Below are 24,103 nucleotides of genomic sequence, written 5' to 3'. Positions count from 1 at the left end.
TATCTGCCAAGACATAGGTGGTGCTTCTTTTTGTAATGATATCAGTTTTCAAATCAATTCTCAACAAGGCTTACATTTGTAAAATCATCTAGGAAAGAGAGGAAGGCAAAGATATTTTATCTTTATTAACCTCTGATGCAAACAAGGGTAAAACTGTGGATTCAATGGGATATCACACACATAAGTAACAATCAACAGGAAACATCAGATTCCTCCATCAACTCAAGATGTAGCTCATAAGTGTCTCCTAATGACAAAATCACAGTGTTTAGTGTGTCCCTGTAAAGTAATGAGGGAAGTCAGAAGCACAGATTGCCCCAACTTTAGGAGAACTCAAACCATACCACTGAGAATGACCTTATTTTCAGGCAAGGACTTTAGCCCTCACAGGCTGAGAATCAAAGTAAATGGATTTACCATTTGGAATTGAAGGGACACTGGAATATAGTTTGGAAGCAATTTCAACACACCTGTTAAACCGTGTTCATATCCAGATGTGTATCCACATGTACTCACAGATATTTTCAATTTTGAGGCCTGGCCCAAGGCATCACAGAGTGATCAGCTCTAAACTTTAGATTATCGTGCAGAAATGGTGGACTAAGCTATGAGACATGACTACTTTGGCCCCTTGGAATTCTTAGTGGAGCTCAGGAAACTGGTGACTGAGTTGTAACAGAGCCCAAAACCAAGAGATCATCATCTTGTCCTTTGCCCTTTGACATCTTTATCCTGTCAAAGTTCTGCTAAATGAGTGGACAACTCAAATTTATCTGTAGAGTATTTTTAAAGAATGGAAAGCTATCTTGTTACTATAGGCAATTTAAGATTATCAGACCAGAAGGTAGGTGTCCCAGGGTGCTTTTAAGAATGTTAGGTTGTTTTTCGAAATCAAAACAAAATTCAAGCTAGAGTGAGAATACTTTTCAAAAAACAGTAGTATCAAGTACACTTGAAAAACTTATTTTACTTTTATAGGTCTTTCAAGCTACACAAAAATTCCCAAACCTATTTAAAGTGCACAGGATCTCTGCCTGGGAACCTCAAAATATGTTATAACACATTTAAGCTTCCCAGTTTTATTGTGAGAAACTGAAGCCTTATTTCAGGCAGGCAGGGAAATACTGAGAGATCTGGACACACTTGCACAGCTGTGTTGAAATTGCATCTTAACCAGCAGATAAACATTCTGAGCTCCTCATTCAGAGACACAGTTGTGCACCTTGGACATTTCCCAACAGCACGTAGAGGGAACCTGTCTCCTAGCACACAATCTGTGCCTCAGTTTCCATGGAAACTCAGCTTCCTCAGTTTTCTTAAGAAATCAAGGCAAGGAGTGAATGAAGATATTATGCCTCTGGTTGAGATGCCTGAAGAAACCTAGACAATAAGGTGCAAATGTGCACGTAATTCATCTTTATCTACACAGAGCTCAAGAAGCCAAGAGTACCGACTGGAGCCTTCCCTTGAGCGACCTTAACATCAGTAAGTTAAAAGCAGACACAAATGACCCCAAAGCAAAACAAATAAATCATCAGCAGGAATTCAGCAGTGAGAATATGACTGCCTCTCATTCTCCAGTGAAATGTATTTTAGTGGAGTTTGAATGTTTGCTTTACACTAATGGTTATGCTGTTGCCTTATGGTTTGGGCAGTAATGGAAGAAAAGTGTATTAATAAATGCACGGTGAGTGTACAACATAGTGTTGACAATAATATCCTGCCACTGAAGCTTTCCAAAAAGAGGTATTTTATTATGGAAAAGACTTGCAAGGGAATATGCATAAACTACCGTTTTGGGTAGGAGGATAAATAGTATTAATCTCAAACTATTACACAAACAGTCAAACATGACATGATTTCTGAATGCAGAAAGGGATCTTAGCTAAGCAAGAAACAGGATGTTTTGATTATTATCGCTAAAACTTCTGCAGCCTGCTTGAAAAGACTGTTACTGGGTATCAGTTATATTTAATTTTCTTTTCTTAATATTTTTCTACCTAAAAAGTACAAATTGCATACTATCTATACTATCTAATTCAAATCTCTGAGCAAAAAGGATAAGTGGTAAAACTGCAGATTTGCCTGCTGTAGAAGATCCAGGATGCTCCCCAACATTTACTGAGTAATGGGGAGAGGAAGACCAAGAGCTGCACAGCTACCAACTTCATACTGCACAGGAGTGAAGCTGCTGTTTAAACTGGTGTGCAGCACTGGACCAAATATTACAATATTACTTTTTATATGTTGAATATGTTATATAAACAAAATTATACTTCATTCCCCTCATGATACAATGCATAAACAGAAAAAAAAACCCCAGAAGTATTTAAAATAAACCTTTCTAATTTTAAAGTATGATAAAAAAATCAGTATCTTTGAAAATCTTAACATTACTACAGTATTTTACATGAGCAATAAAAAAGTATTATTAATCCATCTTGTATATTAATAACTTTAAATGGTTTAATTTTATATAGTCAATGAGGAAATATTGGTAACTCTTCAAACCATATTTTAGGAATATAGTACAATGGCAGGTACTCTCTTTAATATTTCTAATTACACTCACAAAATAAGTATTAGTATCTTTCAAATTTTCCATTTGAATGAAAAGTTCTGATATATTAGCATGATCTACATAGCTACAGAAATCTATTGCACTCATGAATGGGGTGGGAATGCTGAAACTGCAGCTAAGTCCATCAAAAATGAACTATTTGTGTGCCAGACAGCCCAATGGGCTAGGCATACTGTTTGTTGGTATCCTTGGAAAGGCTTTGTGAGTTTTGCCAATAGTTATTGCAGGACACCTTATTTTAATATTTATTTTCAGTGTAACCTCCGCCCATCTGCCAGCAAACACCTGGGGATGCAGGTTGCAGTGTAGCACAGCTCATCTGTCCCCACCATTTAGTAAGGTACACAGAGACAGAACATTAACTTCTCCGTAGTATCATGAAATTCTAGAATTATAGAATATTCTAAGTTAGATCATTGAGTCTAACTCCTTGCTCTTTGCAGGACCATTTGCATATGGGAATCCATTATTTGAAGTAGGGAGTGTGCAGCAGGGTTAGGCCATACAAATACACAACAGTAAACAGCAATAAGCTATAAAAGAAACGTTCACTATTTCAACACCAGGATCCATTGCAAGACAGTCTGTGACATCCTTCACTGGAAGGCTGTTGCCTGGTTCCCTCCTTACTCATACTACTCTCTTTCTCAACTGCACTTTGCTAGAAAATTTTCCATTTTTTTTTTTATCCTAACTTTTTCTTCTATGCATCACATTTCCCAGTAAGAGTAACCTAGGAAAGCCCTGTGAACTCAGATCAGGGCTTTCCCCCTTCTCCTTCCTCAGCCAAGTACCTATTTCAACCACCAGTTTTAAGCTTCTGTCAATCAGCAGCTCACACCCATTTGCCTGGTAATTTTACTCTCATTGCTAGAGATTTTTCTAGCCCACAGTTACATGAAAACACAAATGATTCAGAATGCAACAGACCTTTCTCATTTAAAGGTGCTCTTATGGCTCAAGGGAAGGCAATTTATTATTAGATAAGTCACCACTAATATTTGTTTATTATAACCTCACCCAAGGGTCGTTTGTGTCTCCTTCCTAGAGGAAACCATAGCACCCCTGAGGTATGCTAGTCTCTGAACAATAACACTGTTGATGAAATTCACTGACACCTTCCTCATGGCATCACTGCAGGATGTCTGATGCCCTTGCATCATGCTCTTTTCAGGATTCAGGTCTTAATTAACACTTTGAGTCATATTAGCCCCATAGATAAAACCCTCTATGCAGTCATTAGTAACACTTCCATTCAACTCCACACCTGATTTCAGAGAAAATGTGACCCATCAGATTTAAGAATGCTGAAACTTCAGATAAATAATTCAGCCTCATTACATAAAGTTTATAAACTGACAGCATAAAGGTAGTCCTTGAAAAAAGCAGAAAGAGAAATATATGTGGAAGATGAAGATGTCCTCTTAGCAGAATCAATAGATCAGGTGCAGGAGATAATGAGTGTCTCCTGTGTATAAAAAATAGTACAGGAAGGTTTTAAAATCAGAAGTCATTGAAAGTTCTGGTATACATCTGGGATAACTGCAAAGAGAAAAGTCAGTATAAATATCTGAGCTGCTAGGAGTTACTGGACCAAAGGACCATCGTTCTCCTCATTTCGTCATCTTTTCCCTCAGGAAACTGAATCATATTGCCCTTTTCAAAACATGACCACGTGCTTGCCTGAAGTAAAGTAGCACCTTTCTTCCACATTCACAGAAAAACTGTTCTGGAATATTTCTTAAAGTAAGCATGAGATACTTCTTTAATTTCCTTAAAATTTTAAGATCACACTACCACACACACATTAAAAAAAAAACCCTACATCAATCTTAAGTCTTGAGAAAAGACAAGCTTTTGTTGTGATAACTTAAAAAAGCCAAACTTACATTGGTTGAAGGAAAAATTTGGGAAAATTAGGTATTCTCAAAGGTCTGCAAATGATTTACGATATTTTGCAACAGTAGTACAAAGTCCACAGGATGCCACATAAACACAAGTCCACTGAAGGAAAACAGGAAAACAAGAAGAATATCAGACCTATTTTCCAGTAATTTGAATGAATTAGAGAAGCTTTGGCCCAGATTAACACTGATGCACGTTGTGTATCAGGTAAACAAGGCAACTGGAAGAATGAACCCTTGCTAAAATCAAAGGCAGGACAATGGGTACCTCTTCTGGTACCTATGCACAGACAACAGATTGTGCAAAATTTCATTGCCTACAGGAAGGTGAGTCCTCAGGGCAGCAGCAGCAGTTTCACCCGCACTGATTCTTCAGCTGCATGAAACTGTTCTGATGAAAGGACTGTTCGGGTGGGACTCATCTCCCCCACCTTTACACATTTACAATATAGGCATTTAGATTTGAGGCTTTTCCAGCTGAGAAAGGGAGAAGAAAGTTCTTCTCGGCTATAGTTCATCCCATTTTCAAGTCTTACTCAGAAAATGTCAGGTCAGTCCTGACTGAAGAGTGTCTGTTTTATTCCACTGAACAAAAAGAGTTTAGGACAACCAGCTGAGTAGATGTCTACAGTTAGGTGAATTAATCCTTCTTTCTTCTCTCTTTCACTTTAAATGACATATCCAAACTCATCTGCAAGCCAATGTGGATATGTAATTGCCCAAGAAAATCAAGTCAGCTTTTACATCCTTTAAACCTATTTCTAACAGCTTCATTCTGAACGAAGTATGTTTACTAATTCATCCAGATCCCTCCATGCGTGTTTGGTCAGTATCTTCTGAAAAGCACTTTAAATTCTTACACTGGTGAGTGTGGTGTGAGTAGGAACCATAAAAAGCAATTACCCAGGCCTGGTGTTTTACAGGGTAGAAGAGAAAGGGACTGCTGGCAAAAGCTCTTTAAAGAAACAGATACTTCTTAATCTAAGCATAAAGAATTTTGAGGTCACAATGAAGCATGGCCTTCACACAAAATATGAATGAAATACAGGTTAAATTAGCAAATCAGAAAAAAAAAAACAACCCTGTTTCTTGTTTCCCCAAGCTCATTGCTGACTATAGAGTACAGTGATCTTCAAGTTATAAACATTCATGTGCGTCACCTAGAGGAATATTTTCCAATCTATTTATAACTTGATTTCTTACTTGGCTGTGGTTTCTATCTGTCGGTCAATATTATAAACATCTGCCCTATGCCAACAAACTAGTTCATTTTTACCATGAAGTCAGGAGCCATCTTTCTACATGTCATGTCTAATACACATCACACTGACACTGCTTCTAAGTGTATAGGCAGTAAAAATAACAATGAAAGCATGTTTCAATAGTAAATAAAGATATTTTAAAATACTAAATAGAAAACTTAACCCATTAGTACTCACCACCAAGGCTTTAGACCTGTTACTTAGAAGTTTTTCAATGTCTCTGGCTGCAATTTCCACTAGCTGACGAGGGTTGTTTGCTTGTACAGTATACAATGCTGTGTTTTTCAAATAAATCTGCAAAAGAAAAAAATGGAAATAAATCAAATGACACATTCAAAATAAGCCAAGTGACTTGACAGAAGAGGCATCAAGATGTCGTCTGTTCCTACTGGAGATCCATAAAGAGTACTGCTAGGAAAATCTAAATGGGCCCTGTGAAAGAAGTACTTCACCTTTTTGTCTAAGAGGTAGAAGCTGATGCTAAAAATCATTTAATAAATCTTTAAAATTGACCAGTTTGTCAATTAACCAACTGTAAAATAATCAAGGAATCTGATTCCCAGAGAGTGCTAAGAAAGCAGTAAAATGAAGATCCTTTAAAGTGACTGAATTTCAAATAAAATAGTTATTGCTGAATTGAATTCTTCCTTGGTAGCTGAAAAACAAACATACCAATTGAATTAATTAATATAAGTTATGCTAATTTAATCAGTTTAGTCCCCTATCTATTTATTCATATGACAGTATTAGTATTCACAAGGAAAGAGAAGGAGGAACAAGTAAGAGAAAAAAAAAGGGAAAAGCAGAAATACAAAAGGGGAAATGGGGAAAAAAGATGAGGGGGAAGAGAGGAAATACAAATGTTTCTCCTCTGTCATGAATAAAGGTTATCTCTAAGGAGCCATTAACTGTTTCCAAAGCAGATAATTTTATTTGTTAATCAAAGACACTACAGTGAAAAGCATGTAACCATAAGAAGGAAGAAACAAAAAAAATGCAAAAAATCCATTTGTCTATATCTGTCCTACTAGAACTCGATAAAGAAAAAATACATTATCTGGAAGGGAAAAAAAAGGAAAAAAACAGAAAGAAAAAAGTGGATACCTTATAGCTAGATGGGCAAATGGGTAAAACTAATTTATGCAGCCAACAGATGGCCTGAGTTTACTCAAGTACTTTGCCTCTGTAGCACTGCCTGGTGGGGGCTGTGCTGTCTCCCAGGGAGTGATTCCAGGCACAGGCAGGAACGGGTCCAGCACTAATGCCCTGGCTGCCATCCAGCACGAGAGCCGAAAAACTGCAGAGCAGACTGAGCCTACCAGCCCCGCCAGCTTTCTCGGGCTAAGGCTTAAAGAAACCCTCCACAGTATGTCTCTGGTGCTTGTGGCTGATAAGTACCACAGTAACTTTTCTGACAACTACAGTTATAGATGCAAATTTTTATCAGGCTTGTCCCATAAGCTGCCACAGCTTCTCAGCGCTTGCGAATTTTACAAAATTTCTGTTGGGTCTGAGTTTGTTGTTTATTGTCCTTCAGAAGTACAGTCATTCCTTCCTACCGGGAACTGAGCAAGTGGAATAGGCTTTATTCCTCATATAGTAATAACTATTTTAAAAAATCAGTGCACCATGAGCAGAAAACTACTACATGAAGTGACAGATCCTAATCAACTCAGATCACAGTTTGGATACTTTTGAGGTGCTTGCTTTTCAAAATAGCCACACAAAAAGTTCATCTCTGGTTAAACCCAAAAATCTCTTTTTGAGGGGCTTGTGGGGTTTTTTTGAGTTTGTTTTATTTTTAGGGGTGGGGGGGTTGGTTTTTGGGATTTTTTAGTACATATCTTAATAGTAGAACTGTCCTACAAGACAATTATCAATCAAAGAAATTTGGAAATAAAGACATTTTATTCTACAATTGAAAGCCATTCCCTCTCATCCTGTAACTACATGTCCTTGTAAAAAGTTCCTTTCCAACTCTCTTGTAGCCATTTTTAGGTACAGGAAGGTCACCATAATCTCTCCCCAAAGTCCTCCAGGATGAACAATCTGAACTGTCTGAGTCTGTCCTCATAGGAGAAATGTTCCACCTCTCTAATCATCTCTAATCAGAATCATCTGCTGGATTCACTCGAACAGCTCTTGTCCTTCTTGTGCTGTGCTCAATGTAAAGTTACAGTAAGCCATTCTGGTAAGGGATTGAGAACCTGGATGGAAAATATGCACTTTTATCCCTGTATCTAATTTGCTCCTCCAGCAATGCATGATCCCATAAACCCCAGTTTGAAAGCACTCCCATCTTTCACATACCTAATTCCTATAGGGAAGTTATTCCCATATCCCCAAGCTTGAATGGTTTGAAAGCTGCAGACTGTCAAACTGTTGGACAGTAGGACATTTGTAGGGAAAAAGTAAACACTTTTATATTTCTTCTCCAGCACCAGCTAACAGAAAAATTCAAAAGCCTGAATCACATAACAAAGAGATCATCACCAAGAGATAGGAACAGCCTTAAAACCTTTATAACAGATATTGTGGGTCCTACCACCAAGAAAACCTGACTTCGAGGCTGGCTTCACAACTTGTATTTGTCAGTGATTTCAAAAAATAAAATTCAGAACAACTCCCACCCAAAATAAAATCCTTTGAGATTTGCACAAGATTCCACATAGATCTGAGTCAGTTATTATTCTTCTCCCCTTTTTTGTTTTACCCCATGGCAGGGCTTGGAGCACCAATCCACCCTGCTTCTACTGCCAGAGGAAGATTTATCCTGCAAGCTCCTAAACAAACAGCATCAGAAATTACTTGGAACATCACACACTTCTTTATTTTCCTGAAGTGTGAGACCTGTCTCGACTACCAAGGAACAGTCTAATATTCATTAATTATTTAGGAGGTGTGTAATAATTTATTTGTTGCCTACTACCCTTTTCTTGAATTCACCGTAGCACTGCAGCAGGTCAGCACAAGACTAGAGAGAGAAATGATACACACTTCAGAATTTGGCACCCTGGGACAAACTTTTCCTTCTCCAAGCCTCCCACCTAGCAGTCTAACAAAATGAGCAAATGCTCATCACAAATAGCCATAAAGGGTGTTATTGGCAAAGGTGTGCTCATTTGTCTCACAAAATACAATTTGGCAGGCTCTGTAGCTTGTTAAAAGGAGCTAATTTGAATACAATTTATTTAATTGCTTTAACTAAATTAATGTAAGTTTCTATTGGTTTTTATATCTAAAATATTTTTAAAACTTTAATCACTAATATTTTGCTAAAAGATATCTAAATTGCCAGTAAAACCCTGTTACTTGTCACAGAATAAAGCCTCATTGCATGACTAAGCAAAACCTGTAAGGTCAAAGCACAAAAATACTTTAATTCTTTTCTTAAGTCAGTAGTCATGCACTTCTTTATTCAGGAAAAACTGTACTAAAATTGCACATAATGAACTGCAAGGTTTTAGGGGAGAGAACGTGACGAGGAGAGTCACATTAAGGTGAAACAACACAACAATAGTTGAATGTGACAAAGATTAGAGAAACTGCCGACTCCACAGCAGAACGTGCCCCTCTCTGTTCAGTCTTCAAGGACATGTTTATAAATCTCTCACAAAGAGATGTTCTCTTTGCTTCCTATAAAGCTCACCAGGGCAAGTCAACACCTCTGCACAAATTGAGAGAGAATGAAAGATGTTATTACATGGCTCTTGCTATATTGCGGCAGGCATTGGGGCTGGCCCTAGCACTGAAAATTTATTTAAATGGCCCTCATGCTTTATCACACCCAGAAAAAAATTATTTTCAACTGCAGTAGAACTTCTTTGCCTCTTTGTGTGTTTGTTTGCTCTGAACATGTCATTCTCCCAGTTTAGAAAACAACAGAGCCTTTCCTTCAGGCAGTGGTAACTTGGCTGAGAGCCCAAACATAGGACATGAACATGCCAATCTCATTTCCATCACTGAATACTTCCATGGACATAGAAACCATACCAGCCAATGTCTTCAGAAGTTCAAACCCAGAATTCCAAAAGTTAACCAAAATCACTGTAATTTTTCTAGCTTTGTAAAAGAGAAATAAAATAGCTCAACCATTCTAGTAATACTGATCTGTACAAGGTAAATCTGTGGATGCTTTTATTATTTCAATACTCCTTTCAAGACCACTTAGCTCAGCTAGGCTGAGACATCTCTGTCAACAATCAATGCCTTATCACCAAATGCTTTACTGTCAGTCTAGACCAGCTGGAGACTACAATGATGGCAAAACCTACTGCTCAAAGACAGTGTTGAGCTTGCAGTAAAATCAACCAAAATTTTGTGGTGGATTTTTCCTCCATCTTTTCTGAAAGCAACCACACCAAACTACTAAGAGTACCTGTGAAATCTTGACCTAGGTTTTACAAGCATGTCTACTAAAATAATAAACCTATTTAATAAGTTTTAAAAATCTTTCTGAACAGATTAAAACTTAAATAAAGGCTGAGTAAAGAATTCTCTTTCTGCCCACTCCTCACTTTTGGAAAGGGCCTCCCATTGCCAATTCCCCCTGGTCCTTCCAGTCTCTTGCTTTCTATCACTTTGTGGCACTACCAGGCCTCAGTGACCAAGATCAGACTCACCAGGAACCTCTGCCTGTACCCTGGGCCATCAGCTCAATTTCAGCCCAGTCTTCAGCAGAAAAAAAATGTTCATTTATTCCTGAAGTTTTGGGTAATGTTAAAATGAATAAATAAATAAATAAATAAATTTTAGCTTTATTAATAATATTCAATCTTTTAAAGATTCAAAGTTTATGTTTTAATAACTTGTTTACCTGACAAAATATCAACTAACAACAAACATATATTTAGCAATTTTAGTTTTTGTTTTTACCAGTGCCATGAAGATACATCATGATCTCATTTCTGAAAGAAAAGCAGAGAGGAGAGGTCATGTGACAGACATCCAAACATATGATGAGATTTTGGGAGCAGGAAATGTCAGAAAAAAGAAATAACCATTTTCTAATTTTATATTATATTTATTATATTTATTATATATATTATGTTATGTTATGTTATGTTATACTGTATTATATAGTATTATATTATATAGTAATATTGCTAACTTTTTATTACTGTAGATGTTCTCCTTTAACTGAAATTTTAGTAGCCAAAAACAATATGATCTACCCAGCATAAGAAAATCCTATCCTCTTACTAGTGTATTGTATCTCCAAAGTTATACCAATACTTTCTATTTCTAATACATGCCAATTTTCCTTTCTCACAAGACACTTCTTTTCTTTGAATCAGTCACAATTCACTGTGAAACACACTGAGAAATGTTCATTCCCAAGAAGTATTCTGTGTGTTCAAAGAAATCAGTCTGAGTATTTTTATGTCTTACTCTCTGTTCCATATAGTGTATAAATAAGATTACAGCTGCTCCCTAGCAACTCACAGATGCCTTCATTCCTGAAATTCATGGCAACAACACAAAGGAGGAAACCACCCCAATAGTTAACTGTAGCTGCTGCTTTTCAGAGTCACTTGCCTGATCACTGACTGCTCTAAAGGTCTGGGATGACAAGTGACAGGGCAGCTGATGTGCTGAAAACCATGACTTATCATGGTAGTGACATGCACGTTAGGGAAAAAAAAATTATCAGAGCAAGTTCATTCTTAAGTAAAACACTCAGACTGAATTCTGCAAGATGCTGGGAACACTTATGCCTCAGTTAACATCAGAGGATAAGCAGTGCCAGAGTCAATGGGCTCACTCAGGTGCCTACTCAAAGGGAAGCATATAATCAGGCACACTTTGTAGGAATCATCAGCCCCTTTTGACTGTTGATAATTAATAGAGTAATCCAGAGGACTTTCAAATTAAGAAGCAATTTTTGTAATTGCCACTTCGTATTTAAACCTTGATAAAAAAGGAGTTCAGCTTTCTACTTCTGCTACTTTACATGAATAGCAGATTTTACATCCCCCTTTGTTAAGAAAAGTGTATTTTAAGGTATTCAATTTTACTTCCTAATGATAAAAATACAGTATTAAATAAGTGGATGACATCATTTATGAGTTTCATAGCAGTTTTAACTCAGGCTTTTAGCTGAGACTAAGAACTCAAAATTCCCAATTCCTGAGTACAAGTGGATCTTTCTTGTAACAGAGGAACAATAGGAAGAAAATGTTTACATTTATTCTGCAATTCTGGTATATTTGGAGATGGGCACTTAGGTAATTTCTCAAACTCACTTATTCATAGGAAATCTTGGCGTGCCTTAACTGTTCTTAACACAATTTATCATCTACCAACTCTCTCCCCAAAAGTAATTTTAAATCTTAGAGAACTCAAATGGGTTTTTTTTGCATTTTACTAAGCACAGGACTTGGAAAATTATTACCTCTAATGTCTGGGGTTTTGTTGGGTTTAGTGCATGAATTTTTTTTTAAGAAAATCGTTCATTTTATTCTGAGCTTCTACAAAAAAAAAAATCTGAATATAAGTACCAACAGGACAGAATTTATTATTGTTAAAGCCAACAGAATATTACAAATTAATCAAGAAGAGTGCCTTGATCAAAGATTATCCAGATCATCAAATAGTAATTAAAACTATGATAATGTTAGGCCATCTCTTCCCTTGAGCTTGAGCAAGCCTTGTTAATGCAGCCACCTATTCTTAGTGACTTCCAGCTGCTTTTGTTTGCTGGAAGAACGCTTCAAAATGTCAGTTTATTGCTAAGGGAGTAGAGAGAGAGTGGCATCTGCAAACAGTAAATGAGGCTCCCTGTATTTTGACAATCTCTTAATTTCCATTTGGACTACAAAGAAAACTTGCAGATATGTATTCACATTTCCCAGTTCGACATTGGTCAACGTGTAAACTCAATAGAATTCTGTTTGGAGAATTCTACTTTTAATGCCTGCAGCTTTGGTATTTGGTTGCAAGCACAATATAGCAGTGGCAGAGGTATACCTCAGATGGGGCATACATTGTTAAAAAAGCTGTTAATAACCTTGGGAGTCCCTAAACAGGCTAACCCATCTCACACATTATTATAATTCTGGTAAATGGACTGTGACTCCACAATAAATTTACAAAGTGACCATGTTTCACTGTACCAACCCCTTCATAATTCCATTCTAAAAGTAATTCTGACCCCCTTTCCCTTCACCACACCCCTCTCAGAGACAGCAGACTGGTGCCCTCGCCTTAGGAATGAAAAGACAAGTGTGAATAGTGTGTCTATTTATGCTTAGAAAGAATGCAAGTGCTTCAGAGGCTGGCTTAATATACTCTCACTCAGCCAAACTTTCTGTTATCTATTTTATTGCACATTACTATGGTAATTTAAAAAATTAAATAGAGTTTCTCCCTTTTTTCATTTTTTTTTCCTATTTTTCCTTAGAAACACAACATAAAAAAACCTGCACTTTAGCGAGAAACTTCAGTTGCAGACAACCAGAATGACCCATAAATATGGCCTGAACTAATGGGAGTTTAAACCAATGTAAAATTGGTGACCCAATAACAGTGGATCAACAACTTCAAAACAGTTGACTTGTTTAAATTTTCATTTCAAGATTATATAAAAATGTAGTTTTGTTTTATATGGGTAAAACGTCTTCTCTGCTTTATGTTTTTAAAAAAGTTGCATAGTATTTTGTATCATTGAGGACAACAAAAACAAGCAAAAGGAGAAATGAAAGAATATAACACACTTCTGATTTTTGAAGTCAGTCATAGGGAACCTCACTGAGTGGTACAACTTGAACTAATAGAAAATTTTCTTTATTTCTTTATTTTCCAAATTTAAACACTTGCCTTTCTTTCTTGGAGCACTGGAGATTACATCCAGGTCATATAGTAAACAGCTTCATAGTTACACCAGTTGTGTCTACAAGTGTTGTGGTATCAGTTACATTTTCCATTTTCAGGGGTGAAGGATGGACTGCACCATATATTGTTATTTTATATGTCATAAGTATTTTGAAATCCAGGGCCAAAATACTGACAAACTCCTCAGAACCTATGGCAATCACAACATTTCAATCAAAAATTTCATTTTCAAATGAACTTCAAACTTACAAAGTCCACAGCCAGGACTTCCAGAGAAATGTCCACCAAATACATTTGGGTTGTTATCCTTAAAATCAACTATCTTTAAAAAAAATCCAGTTCTTGCATTTCTTCTTAATACTTTTCTTAATCATAAAACTCTCCATTACTTCAACCTTAACAAGGGTGAGTGTAGCATAATTTGGAATGTCTCCATATATCCCCTCCGTCCATCTGCTAGCTCATCAGAGAATAGCATGAGATACAAAATTATCTGCCTTTGGCTAAAGCATATACAAATCTAATCCAGCTTGATACATAGTAGTTTAAATAAATAAATACATTAATGCATAAAATAATAAATAATATAGCTGATAAAAATAAATAGAAGTTTCAACTCCATGTATCTGTTTAACATTTTCAAAAACTAATTTCAAATTTTTATAAAGCCTTTGCTAATTCATTAAATTTACTTTATGACTCTAAAGAAAAAACAATAAATATCGTGCCAATCATTGAGAAAAATAGTAAGAAAGAAATTGTTTACTGCTAAGTTACCTGCCACATCACCTTCTTAAGCAGGAATTGCAGGCTCCTATGATAATAGGGAAGATCATCCAGATCTGAGTCTTACATGAATTTTAAGCAAGCTGTTAAAGTCTCCCCTTGCACAGACCTCTACACAGATAATGAATGAACAATGTCACTGTATGACAGCTCTATAGGTTTAAGCCAGTGGTGTGTTTGTAGGGCTTCTAGAACAGAGCTTCTAAGATTAGTTTAGCTAAAATCTGTAGAATCCTACAGAAAGTTACAATTCCTTCTGGCAGAAGGAAGGTTTCCTGAACATCCTTGCTTCAGGGTAGTTCAAATCAGAGACCAGTCTCTCTTACAAGTCACTCATCTCAGTTGAGCTCTCGAGACTGATCCAAGACCTGGAAAGCTGAACGCGTGGCCTGGGAAGCTGCTGCCAGTGTGAGTGCTTGAGCAGACTCACACCATCTGTGCTTTAGGCACACAGACCTCACACTGAGCAAGGGATGAAATGTGCTCCTGCAGAATCTCGGCTGGGCTCTTCACTAAGGAAGGTCTAATTATTATAAAACAGCATTCAAAAGACAAAATAAATAAAAATGTTCTAACAATTGCTGCTGGACTCATTTTGTGAATGAAGCTCATCACCACATCTCATACACCCATACCTAGCTGGCTCTCTTTTTATTTTGTAGGAAGAAACAGTATTTTTGTCTCAGTAGGAATATTTAAAGGCTAAGTCAACCTCTATGGATTCACTCTATAGCTCCTGGAACTGTAATAACAGCATGCCCTATGAACATCATGCATGGATTGTTTTTGCAGAGATGTATCAAAAAAAGAAGCAGATTTGGAGAGCAGAGTTCTTTGGAAGTGCCTCTATCTGCTGTTTCATTCTATTATGCCGTTGCCTGAAAAGGTTTCACTGCACAAGATGGCATTTTTTTGCTGTAACAGCTATAGTGAAGCTCCAGTGTGTTTGTCACATCAAAGCTCTTTACACAGACCCACATTTTTTAATTCAGTGTTTCTGTAAAAGAGGATTCTCTTCAATCAGTTTGGAACAGACAAGCTTGTGCATTGCTACAAGGCATGTTCTCTAATCCAAGGCCTTCCTTTCTGGGTACTGCAGGGTTCCCCTCCTTCTCTCTCTCCTGTCCCTAGAGGTATTTTAGGAGCTGGAGTCCAGAAGCATACTTGTGGTAGTTTATTAGATTAAATGAGCTGTCAATTAGCTTAGTCATGAGTCTTTTCTGTGAACAGTCTATGTAAAAATGGAAGTTGCACATACTTCCATGAAAATGAAACTATGTACTTACTTAGTTCTGTAGTTCAATAGGCTCTTCACCTTTTTTTTCCTGTATATTGAGGTATCTAGTTTTAGACCAGAATGTGACCTTGAACTTTGTACACATTTTTGTCTTGTCAAAGACAAAATCCTTACCAAGAAATGCAGCTATTCAGATCAGCCTCAATATTTATTTTGTTACATGGATTTTAAAATTCTATTAACCTGCTGTCTATTCCTTATTTTTTTTTCTAACAGTTTACTTCCTCTGTAGAAACCACATATCATTCACACCAGAGCAGCTTTATAATGCCTGAATGCACAGAGAGTTCACGGGTAAGACAAAGTTACATGAACCTTCTTAAGTTGAAATGACAATTGCATGACTATTTGTTGCTGTTGTTTTTGTTGGTTTTTAAAAAAAATATAACACTTATAAAACTATAAAGAATATACTAAGTTTTGCTTTGTTGAGAGACAGTAAAAGAAGCACACTGGACAAGATTTTCCTGTGTATCCTGTATTCCTGCTTTCAAGTCCCAAGTTGTACATACAACACCTCCTTATAAACATTCCCTTTGCTCTTCTAGGGGAAAAAAAAAACTCATTAGGAAGGACTAAACAGTACTTTCTTCAGCTGGGCAACTACTGCAGCAATAGCCTCTGCTTTTTTTGTAAAAATCTGTTTGGTTTTTTTTAATACTTTTTACCTGCTTGGTTTGTAAATTAAATGTTATTAGTCATGATTCTTAGCAAATGTAAATTGGTGTAATCCACTGCAGAGTGGAGCTCTGCCAGCTTTCAACCAGCTGAGTATTTTGGCATCTTGAGTCCTGACTTCCTGCCTTGTTGAATCAATCATTGCATCACTGTAATGGGGATATTACATTGCTATTGTATCCAAGTTGGAGTTGTCCCAGATCACACCTAAACTCATAGTAATGTCCAAAAAAGCAGGATTTAAAGATGTGCTTTAAATCTATTTCTGGAAGACTAATTTGAGACCATTCCCAGAGAGTACCACAGAACCAGATAATGTGCTGACTTGGAAGGGACCTGCAAGGATCATCGAGTCCAGCTCCTGGACCTGTGCAGGACACCCCAATCCCACCGTGTTTCCTTTGGGCACCACAACGAACAGCCCTCGCCTGCCTCTCCATCTCCTTGATTCTTCTACTCCAGTTATTCTGCCTTGCCTGGTTAAGGCTATGGATAAAAGTAGCCTCAACACAAAACTCCAAATTTTAATGGCATCCAAGCTTTCTTTGGCGATTTTTCTTACTACAGGCATTATATTGCTGTCATGATTGTTAACAAGAGAAAAGATGTAGGAAATGTGCATCAGCACAAATATATTCATATTTTCAGAGGCAGAATCCCTAATGAAGTAATTAACTCCCAAATATTTTGTATTTTAAACACTATGTGGAATATTCATTAATATTGTTGTGTATCCTCGCTTGTACAGATATTTTCAAAAGTTTTGATTAGTGAGTTACAATGGCTTACAATGGCTATATTATATATGCAAAAGCAAGAGAAGGAGTGATTAGTCACCAGGACAAGACTGAGATTCCAAGTCACTGTAAGAAAATTGCTAGTGAAAAAAGAAAAGGGAATCCTCTTCTGAGAAGATTCTTTTCCACAAATATGATTCCATGAAATTTAGTATATATTGAATGCAAACATGCTAAATACAGAAAATACTTTCCCTGGTTATCTATGTCCACACTGCAGAATAAATAAGACTTCTACCAAGGTACTGATCTCAACAGGACAGCTATCCACTTACCACATACCTCACCTGATTTTAATGGTCATTGGCACTTTAATTTTTTTATTCCTTTGTAAGTACATCATATACTCTGAGTTTTACATTCCTTCTGGTCAAAAGTTCTCCCAGAAAGTTCTCTAAAATCAAAATAATTGAGAATTAAGGCAGTACTCCTATCCCTCTCCCTCATGGTCATAACAAAATATTTTATTGTTCTCCAGAAGAGACCACAGTGTAATTCCCTGCAGCACAAAGATCCCCAGACATCCAAGGCACATACAAGCACGAATAGCACTGATGAACCCTGAGATACCTTCAGCAAGTTGTGGGGGCACCATTAGCACAGCAGCTAATTGAGAAAGTCCTGCCTTATGGAGAATTAATTCACTCTAGGTGAATTAATATTAACATAGAACATATTAATTGTGAGAACATATTAATTGTGCTACTTTGAGAGCTACCCTGGTCACTTCACAGAATTCACAGAATTCACAGAATCAGTAGGTTGGAAGAGACCTTCAAGACCATTGAGTCCAACCCATGCCCTAACACCTCAACTAGACAACAGCACCGAGTGCCACATCCAGTCTTTTTTTAAACACTTCCAGGGATGGTGACTCCAGCACCTCCCCCAGGCAGAACATTCCAGTACTTTATCACTCTTTCCATGAAAAACTTTTTCTTAATATCCAACCTATATTTCCTTTGGCACAGCTTGAGACTGTGTCCTCTCGTTCTGTCAACCGCTGCCTGGAGAAAGAGACCAACCCCACCTGACCACAGCCACCTTTCAGAGAGTTGTAGAGAGTGATAAGGTCACCTCTGAGTCTCCTTTTCTCCAGGCTAAACAACCCCAGCTCCCCCAGCTGTTCCTCACAGGATTTGTGTTCCCAGCCCCTCACCAGCCTTGTTGCCTCCTCTGGAGGCACTCAAGCATCTCAATGTCCTTCCCAAACTGAGGGACCAGAACTGGACACAGAACTCCAGCTGTGGCCTCACCAGTGCTGAGCACAGGGGAAGAATGACCTCCCTGCTCCTGCTGGCCACACCATTCCTGACATTCCAGGGGCCATTGGCCTTCTTGGTTACCAGGACACACTGCTGGCTCGTGTTCAGCTGCTGTCACCAGCACCCCCAGGTCCCTTTCTGCCTGGGCAATGTCCAGCCACACCGTCCCCAGCCTGTAGTGCTGCAGGGGGTTATTGTGACCAAAATGCAAGACCCAGTACTTGGACTTATTAAACTTCATCTTGTTGGACTCTGCCCATCTATCCAACTGTTCAGGTCTCTCTGCAGAGCCCTCCTACCTTCCAACAGATCGACACCTGCTCCCAGCTTAGTGTAATCTGCAAATTTAGTAATGAAGGACTCAATACCCTCACCCATGTCATCAATAAAAATAATGAACAGGACTGGCCCCAGCACAGCCCCCTGAGCGACACCACTGGTGGCTGGCCACCAGCTGGATGCAGCATCATCCACCACCACACTCTGGGCCCAGCCACCCAGTCAGTTCCCAACCCAGCACAGAGTGCTCCTGTCCAAGCCTGGGCTGCAGCTTTTCCAGGGAATGCAGTGCCAAAAGCCTTGCTGAAGTCCAAATAGACAACACCCACAGCCCTTCTCACATCCACCAGGTGGGTCACCTGGTCATAAAACATCAGGTTGGTCAGACATGACCTACCCCTCCTAAACCCACACTGGCTGGGTCTGATACCCTGGCCATCCTGTAAGTGCCGTGTGATTGCACTCAGTATAAACTACTCCATTACCCTACCAGGTACTGAGGTCAGGCTGACTGGCCTATAATTACCAGGCTCCTCCTTCCCACCCTTTCTGTGAATGGGTGTCACAATGGCCCGCTTCCAGCCATCTGGATCTCACCAGTGAGCCAGGACTGTTGGTAAATGATGGAGAGCGGCTTTGCAAGCTCATCTGCCAGCTCCCTCATCACCCTGGGATGGATCCCATCTGCTCCCATAGATTTATGAATATCCAAGCATCTCAGCAGTTCTCCGACTGCCTCCTCCTGGATAACAGGGGGACCACTTCAGAGATCATCACAGAAGACTTAACTGCACAAAGCAGACACAGATTGTAACTTCAGCTGAATCAGTGGGAATTCTTCCCCTGAGTCCAGGGAGAGGTTGACCAGGCTGTGAAATGGTCATAATCTGTTACATGTTCTTGCTAAGAAATTTAACATCATACTTGGCCAAATTAATATTAATTTTCCCTTAGAACAAGGGAAGACATTTCTCCAACCAATCTGATTATTACAGCTTTTGACAGAAAGTCATGTTTACTATTTTATAATAGGAGCAAGTCTGCTCCTTTGTTTTATGTTATTCATTTTGCTTTTAGAATGACAAGGGGCAGAAAACCCAAACAAAGTATTTATTTTTTCAAGTTTACATGAAGACTACAGGTTTGGTCCAAACAATTCTGGAATTGGAAGAAGAAATAAATCACAAAATAAGCTGAAAATTCAATCTGACTGCAAGCATTTTTAAAGCTTGAGCAACTGAAGGCAAGTTCTGTGAATAAAAGCGACAGGCATGCAGGCATGCTGTTTTTCATGTCTTGTAGTCCCCACTTCTCCAAGATTGTGGTTCATTTCAGAAGAGATCTAACTTATTGTTAATTTGCAATGAGCACGAAAAAAAAGAAAAAAGAAGGATGTCATTCAGAAATGGGAAAGTGACAATAACCTGTAAAGGAGTGGGAGACTTCATGGCTTACACCTTGCAGGGCTTTGCGTTTTCCCTTGCAGCCGAGAGAGCTAATTAAAACCTCAAATCTAGAGAAAGACATCGTGCCACGTCGGTCAAACACATGGCTTTGATATTTTACATGGAAACATCCCCTTTTCATGCTTTAAATCCTAGGATTACAAGCACGTATTGACCACCTTGTGAGTATCCTCTGAGAGAGCATTATTTGCTCCAAGTCTGTTGTAAATTCACCTGTTCAAAAGAAACTTACCTATAGTATTCACACACTCATTTTGTTTTTATCCACATGAATGTCACTGTGGCAAAGCTGGTAGCACTACAGATTATTAGGCTTGCCCAGCAGTTTTCATCATAAGACTGTTTAGCAGCTTGCAAATTTGCCAAATATTAACTACATAAAAAACATTTTCCTCAGGGAAAAAAAGAATGACATCATCAATCTCTTGGCTTTTCATTATCTATTTTATTAAGAACTGTGGTTCTTGCACAAAAAAGGCATAGCAAAATGGTTGAGACATTAACTCATTGTTTTTCTCCAGTTAGAAAACCTGTGTAACTAATTTTGTTATTGCCTATTAATTGTAGATTAAAACCTGAATTCTATGTATTTAAAGATATATTTTAGTCTTTAGTGTTAAAAACATTTTAGCCTGAAAAGGACCTGCAGATCACTGCAGAGATTTCATCAGCTAAATTGCTGAGAGCACAGGTGTATTCCAACTCAGAGATCATCACTCCTAGAGAATGTCTCACCTCCTCTGCAGTTAAAGATCAGACTTGCTGTGGTCTCTCAGGTCTACACCTGAGAGGTGAAGAAGAAAACTGAATGAAGGACGAAGTGCAAGAGACAGATACAGGAAACAGGAGAGAAAAGACTGGAAAATGGCAAGCAAAGAGTAAGGGGGAAATGAGACTGGAAGGGAAGGTGAAATAGAAAAATCATACAAGAGAAAATTACAGCTCTGGGATTGAGAATTAGTGATGGAGGAAAAAGTGAGAAAGGGAGAAGAGAAATTCCTGTGGAATAGAAGAGATGTGACTATCGTGACAGGCTGGCCACTCATACCTGGATAGAATGTTTTAGAAATGCTAAGAAAAAGGGAGGAGTTAAGAAAGAGGTGCTGATCTGGAAAAAGCTGAGGAGAGAGATCCTAAAACAGAGACAAGAAACTAGTGTGAAATAGAAAGGCAGAGTGGCCAAGAAGCAAAGGCAGGAACTGAGAGAGAAACATAGCATAGGTTGAGGAGAAATGAAAGGCAGCCAAGCAACACAGCAGGAAAGGAATGGAAAGCTGAATGGTGAATCAGAATGAAGATGCTGAATGGTAGGGAAAAAGACACAGCAAGTGCAGAATAGACCAGATCACACATACATTAGGTAAGCAAAAAAGGACTCATAGCAGAAACTCCCCACCAGAACCTGGAGACTGATGATTTGTAAATCTTGTTATTCTCTGTCAGCAGATAAGTGTGAAATCCACCTACAAAAACTCCAATGAGAGTTCCATGCTTCCAAACCTTATATTTCCTCAGGAAGCTCAAGCGCTAGACATTTATGCATTGGAAACCCATGCTTGTACAAATCTGATGATTTGTGTTAGGATTTCAAGATTTTGTTTTCAGTTTGTTTAGGGTCTTTAAAGATTAGAATGTACACCTAAAGCATCTGCCTTGAATTGTGTTGCAATATGACGCAGTCAAATATTAGGAAAGGCCAGAACTAAAATAAACTCTGCAATCTTCATTCTTGTTCATCATGAATGCAGTGACACAGCCCTTCCTTTTCTAAGACAGTGGTGATCTCATCTCAGCTAATGGACATCTGAGCTAATCATCTGACCTCCTCTTATAGTCAGTAAAGACAAAATGTCCTTCTGGGACAAGATACACACAAGACATGAATGTCTGGGCAAAAGGTCATTAAGGTCAAAGGAATACATTAATACACAAGGCTAAATCTGACAACTTCACCCAGGATTTTTTCTGTGTGTTTCTTAACAGCTTCAAAACCTCTGCTATCCATTTCATGGATCATTTGGGATTATTTTCTGAAAACCAGATCTCAAGGCTTCACATTCAATTCCCTAGCACCAGGGGCTTTTGCTGGCAAACAACTCAGCGTCCTGATTCAGCAGCAAAATTTCCCTCACCTCAAATCAGACATCCATCAGTTCAAAGCACGAGCATTTACACAGGGACAGGGAGAGGGAAATGTATGATCACATGGTTGTATACTGGATTTTGATGTATACACACAAAATTGTATAGGCAGTGTAATTCTGACATTGTGCCTTCATTTTTCTGCAATAGCATATGTGTTGTCACCATCTATGAATAGAATAATAACATCAAAAAATCTCAATGACATATTTGTAAATTCTTCTCTATAACAAACTTGGTTTTAAATTTCAACAGCTGAATTAAAGCAGTTTCCATTCTCATCATTTCTGCTAACCAAAATCTTCCTCATTTTACAAAACATGTGTCAGATAGGTTCCCTCATTAATAGAGGGCAGAATTCCCCATCACTGTGAATGTTTGCTTCCTGGATACTGTATTTGACAAACATAGAAGATACAAGTGCTTGCTTCAGGTGGAAGTGTTGCAACAATGGCAAACCTAAATCAGCTTGCAAAGCTGGTTAAATATTATCAGTGAGGAAGTGCTGCAACACTGAGAGGGATGGATGTCTGTTCTCCATTTTTCTCTCGGTAAGCACTGCAGAGTTTAATCCCCAAAATAATTTTTTTATGCTGGGATGAAATTATTTTAAAGCCTGGATGATGCAAGCCTTTCAATTCACTTTCTAATTACAGCAGTCTAGGACACTTCTTACATCAGCAAGCCGGTCCACTCCGCTTGCAGTCCGTGCGAGCGTCACAAGATCTTCTTGCATCTTATCCACCCATGCTTTTATCCTGCAGAAAAGAAAAGAAAGAGGCATCCTATCAGATCATTGACAAGTGGAAATGTACATACAAGCATATAGCACAGAAAAGAGAAAAAATGAAAAGGATAAGTTGAATACAAAACATAAGAGACTTGTCTTTGAGGTTTTTCTTCTACCCAGCTTTGTTGACCTGAATCTGCTCATTCAGTTGTCTGTGGTAGCCACCATGCTATGCCCCCTGTAAACCCAAGAGTGGCATCATATCTCTGTTGCCAAGCTGCAGCAAAAATCCCCATAAGGGAGCTGGCACACTGCCTGCCAGGACAAGCTCACTCCCAGAAATGCCTCTCCCAAGTGCCCCAAGGTCCTTCTCCCAAAAAACAGTGCAGGCAGAGAAAAACAGCAGCTGGAAGCAGGTTTACAAGCCACACTAGATTTTCTAGCCTGCAGCCTCTCTTCAAGGAAGCAGCAGCAGGACAGGCAGCAGTGGCCATGAGCTGTTTTGGAAAGGCACATTTGCTCCTGGCTGCTGTCACCAGGGAACAAGTGATTTGCTGCTCTGCTCCCTGTGCCCAGTAAACATGACTCTGGAAAAGCGTTGGCTACAACACAGTTTCTGTGCCATGTCATACACTCTGTAGCAGGAAAGGAGCCATGGTGAAAGTTTATTCCAGCAAAATCCATCAGATTTTCAGAAGAAGGCTGTCTTGCTTGCTTAGCCAGAAAGTTTCATGTCCAACCCATCTCTCACATTATCCCTGCCATTATGCCAGCTTTCTGCTCTGAAAGCTAGAACAGATAAACATATTTATCTTAGCCATTTCCCAGCCTAATTCTCATACCCCAGGGATAACAACTTAGATTAATTCATTAATAAAGACAGGGAAAAGGGAGATTTCATTTTTGCCTCAAAATGGAAAATTTGAAAGACTAAGAAGACGAAAACTGATTTTACTCCTTCTTTCCATGCCTTTAATGAATACATTTTCTGCTAATCAACAACCAATATTTTCAAAGAGAGCCATCTCTATTATTATTTTAATGATATTTATATTTGTGTTTATATTTATATTTATATTTATA

The 24,103-nt window shown here is 38.3% G+C and overlaps 1 protein-coding gene across 1 annotated transcript in view; it reads right to left on the bottom strand.

Annotated features, from left to right (window-relative positions):
* The window catches only part of LOC131593076 (voltage-dependent calcium channel subunit alpha-2/delta-1-like), a 362,152-nt gene that overhangs the window by 287,592 nt on the left and 50,457 nt on the right, over positions 1 to 24,103 (bottom strand). Inside the window, exons 2-3 of the mRNA XM_058865274.1 lie at positions 22,967 to 23,048; positions 5,925 to 6,041 (exon numbers count right to left, since the gene is read on the bottom strand). Coding sequence (XP_058721257.1) covers positions 5,925 to 6,041; positions 22,967 to 23,048 — 199 coding nt within the window. The remainder of the gene's footprint in view (positions 1 to 5,924; positions 6,042 to 22,966; positions 23,049 to 24,103) is intronic.

The sequence above is a fragment of the Poecile atricapillus genome, chromosome Z (assembly GCF_030490865.1).
Source record: "Poecile atricapillus isolate bPoeAtr1 chromosome Z, bPoeAtr1.hap1, whole genome shotgun sequence".
Lineage (NCBI taxonomy): Eukaryota > Metazoa > Chordata > Aves > Passeriformes > Paridae > Poecile > Poecile atricapillus.
This window is presented reverse-complemented; position numbering and strand designations above follow the sequence as displayed.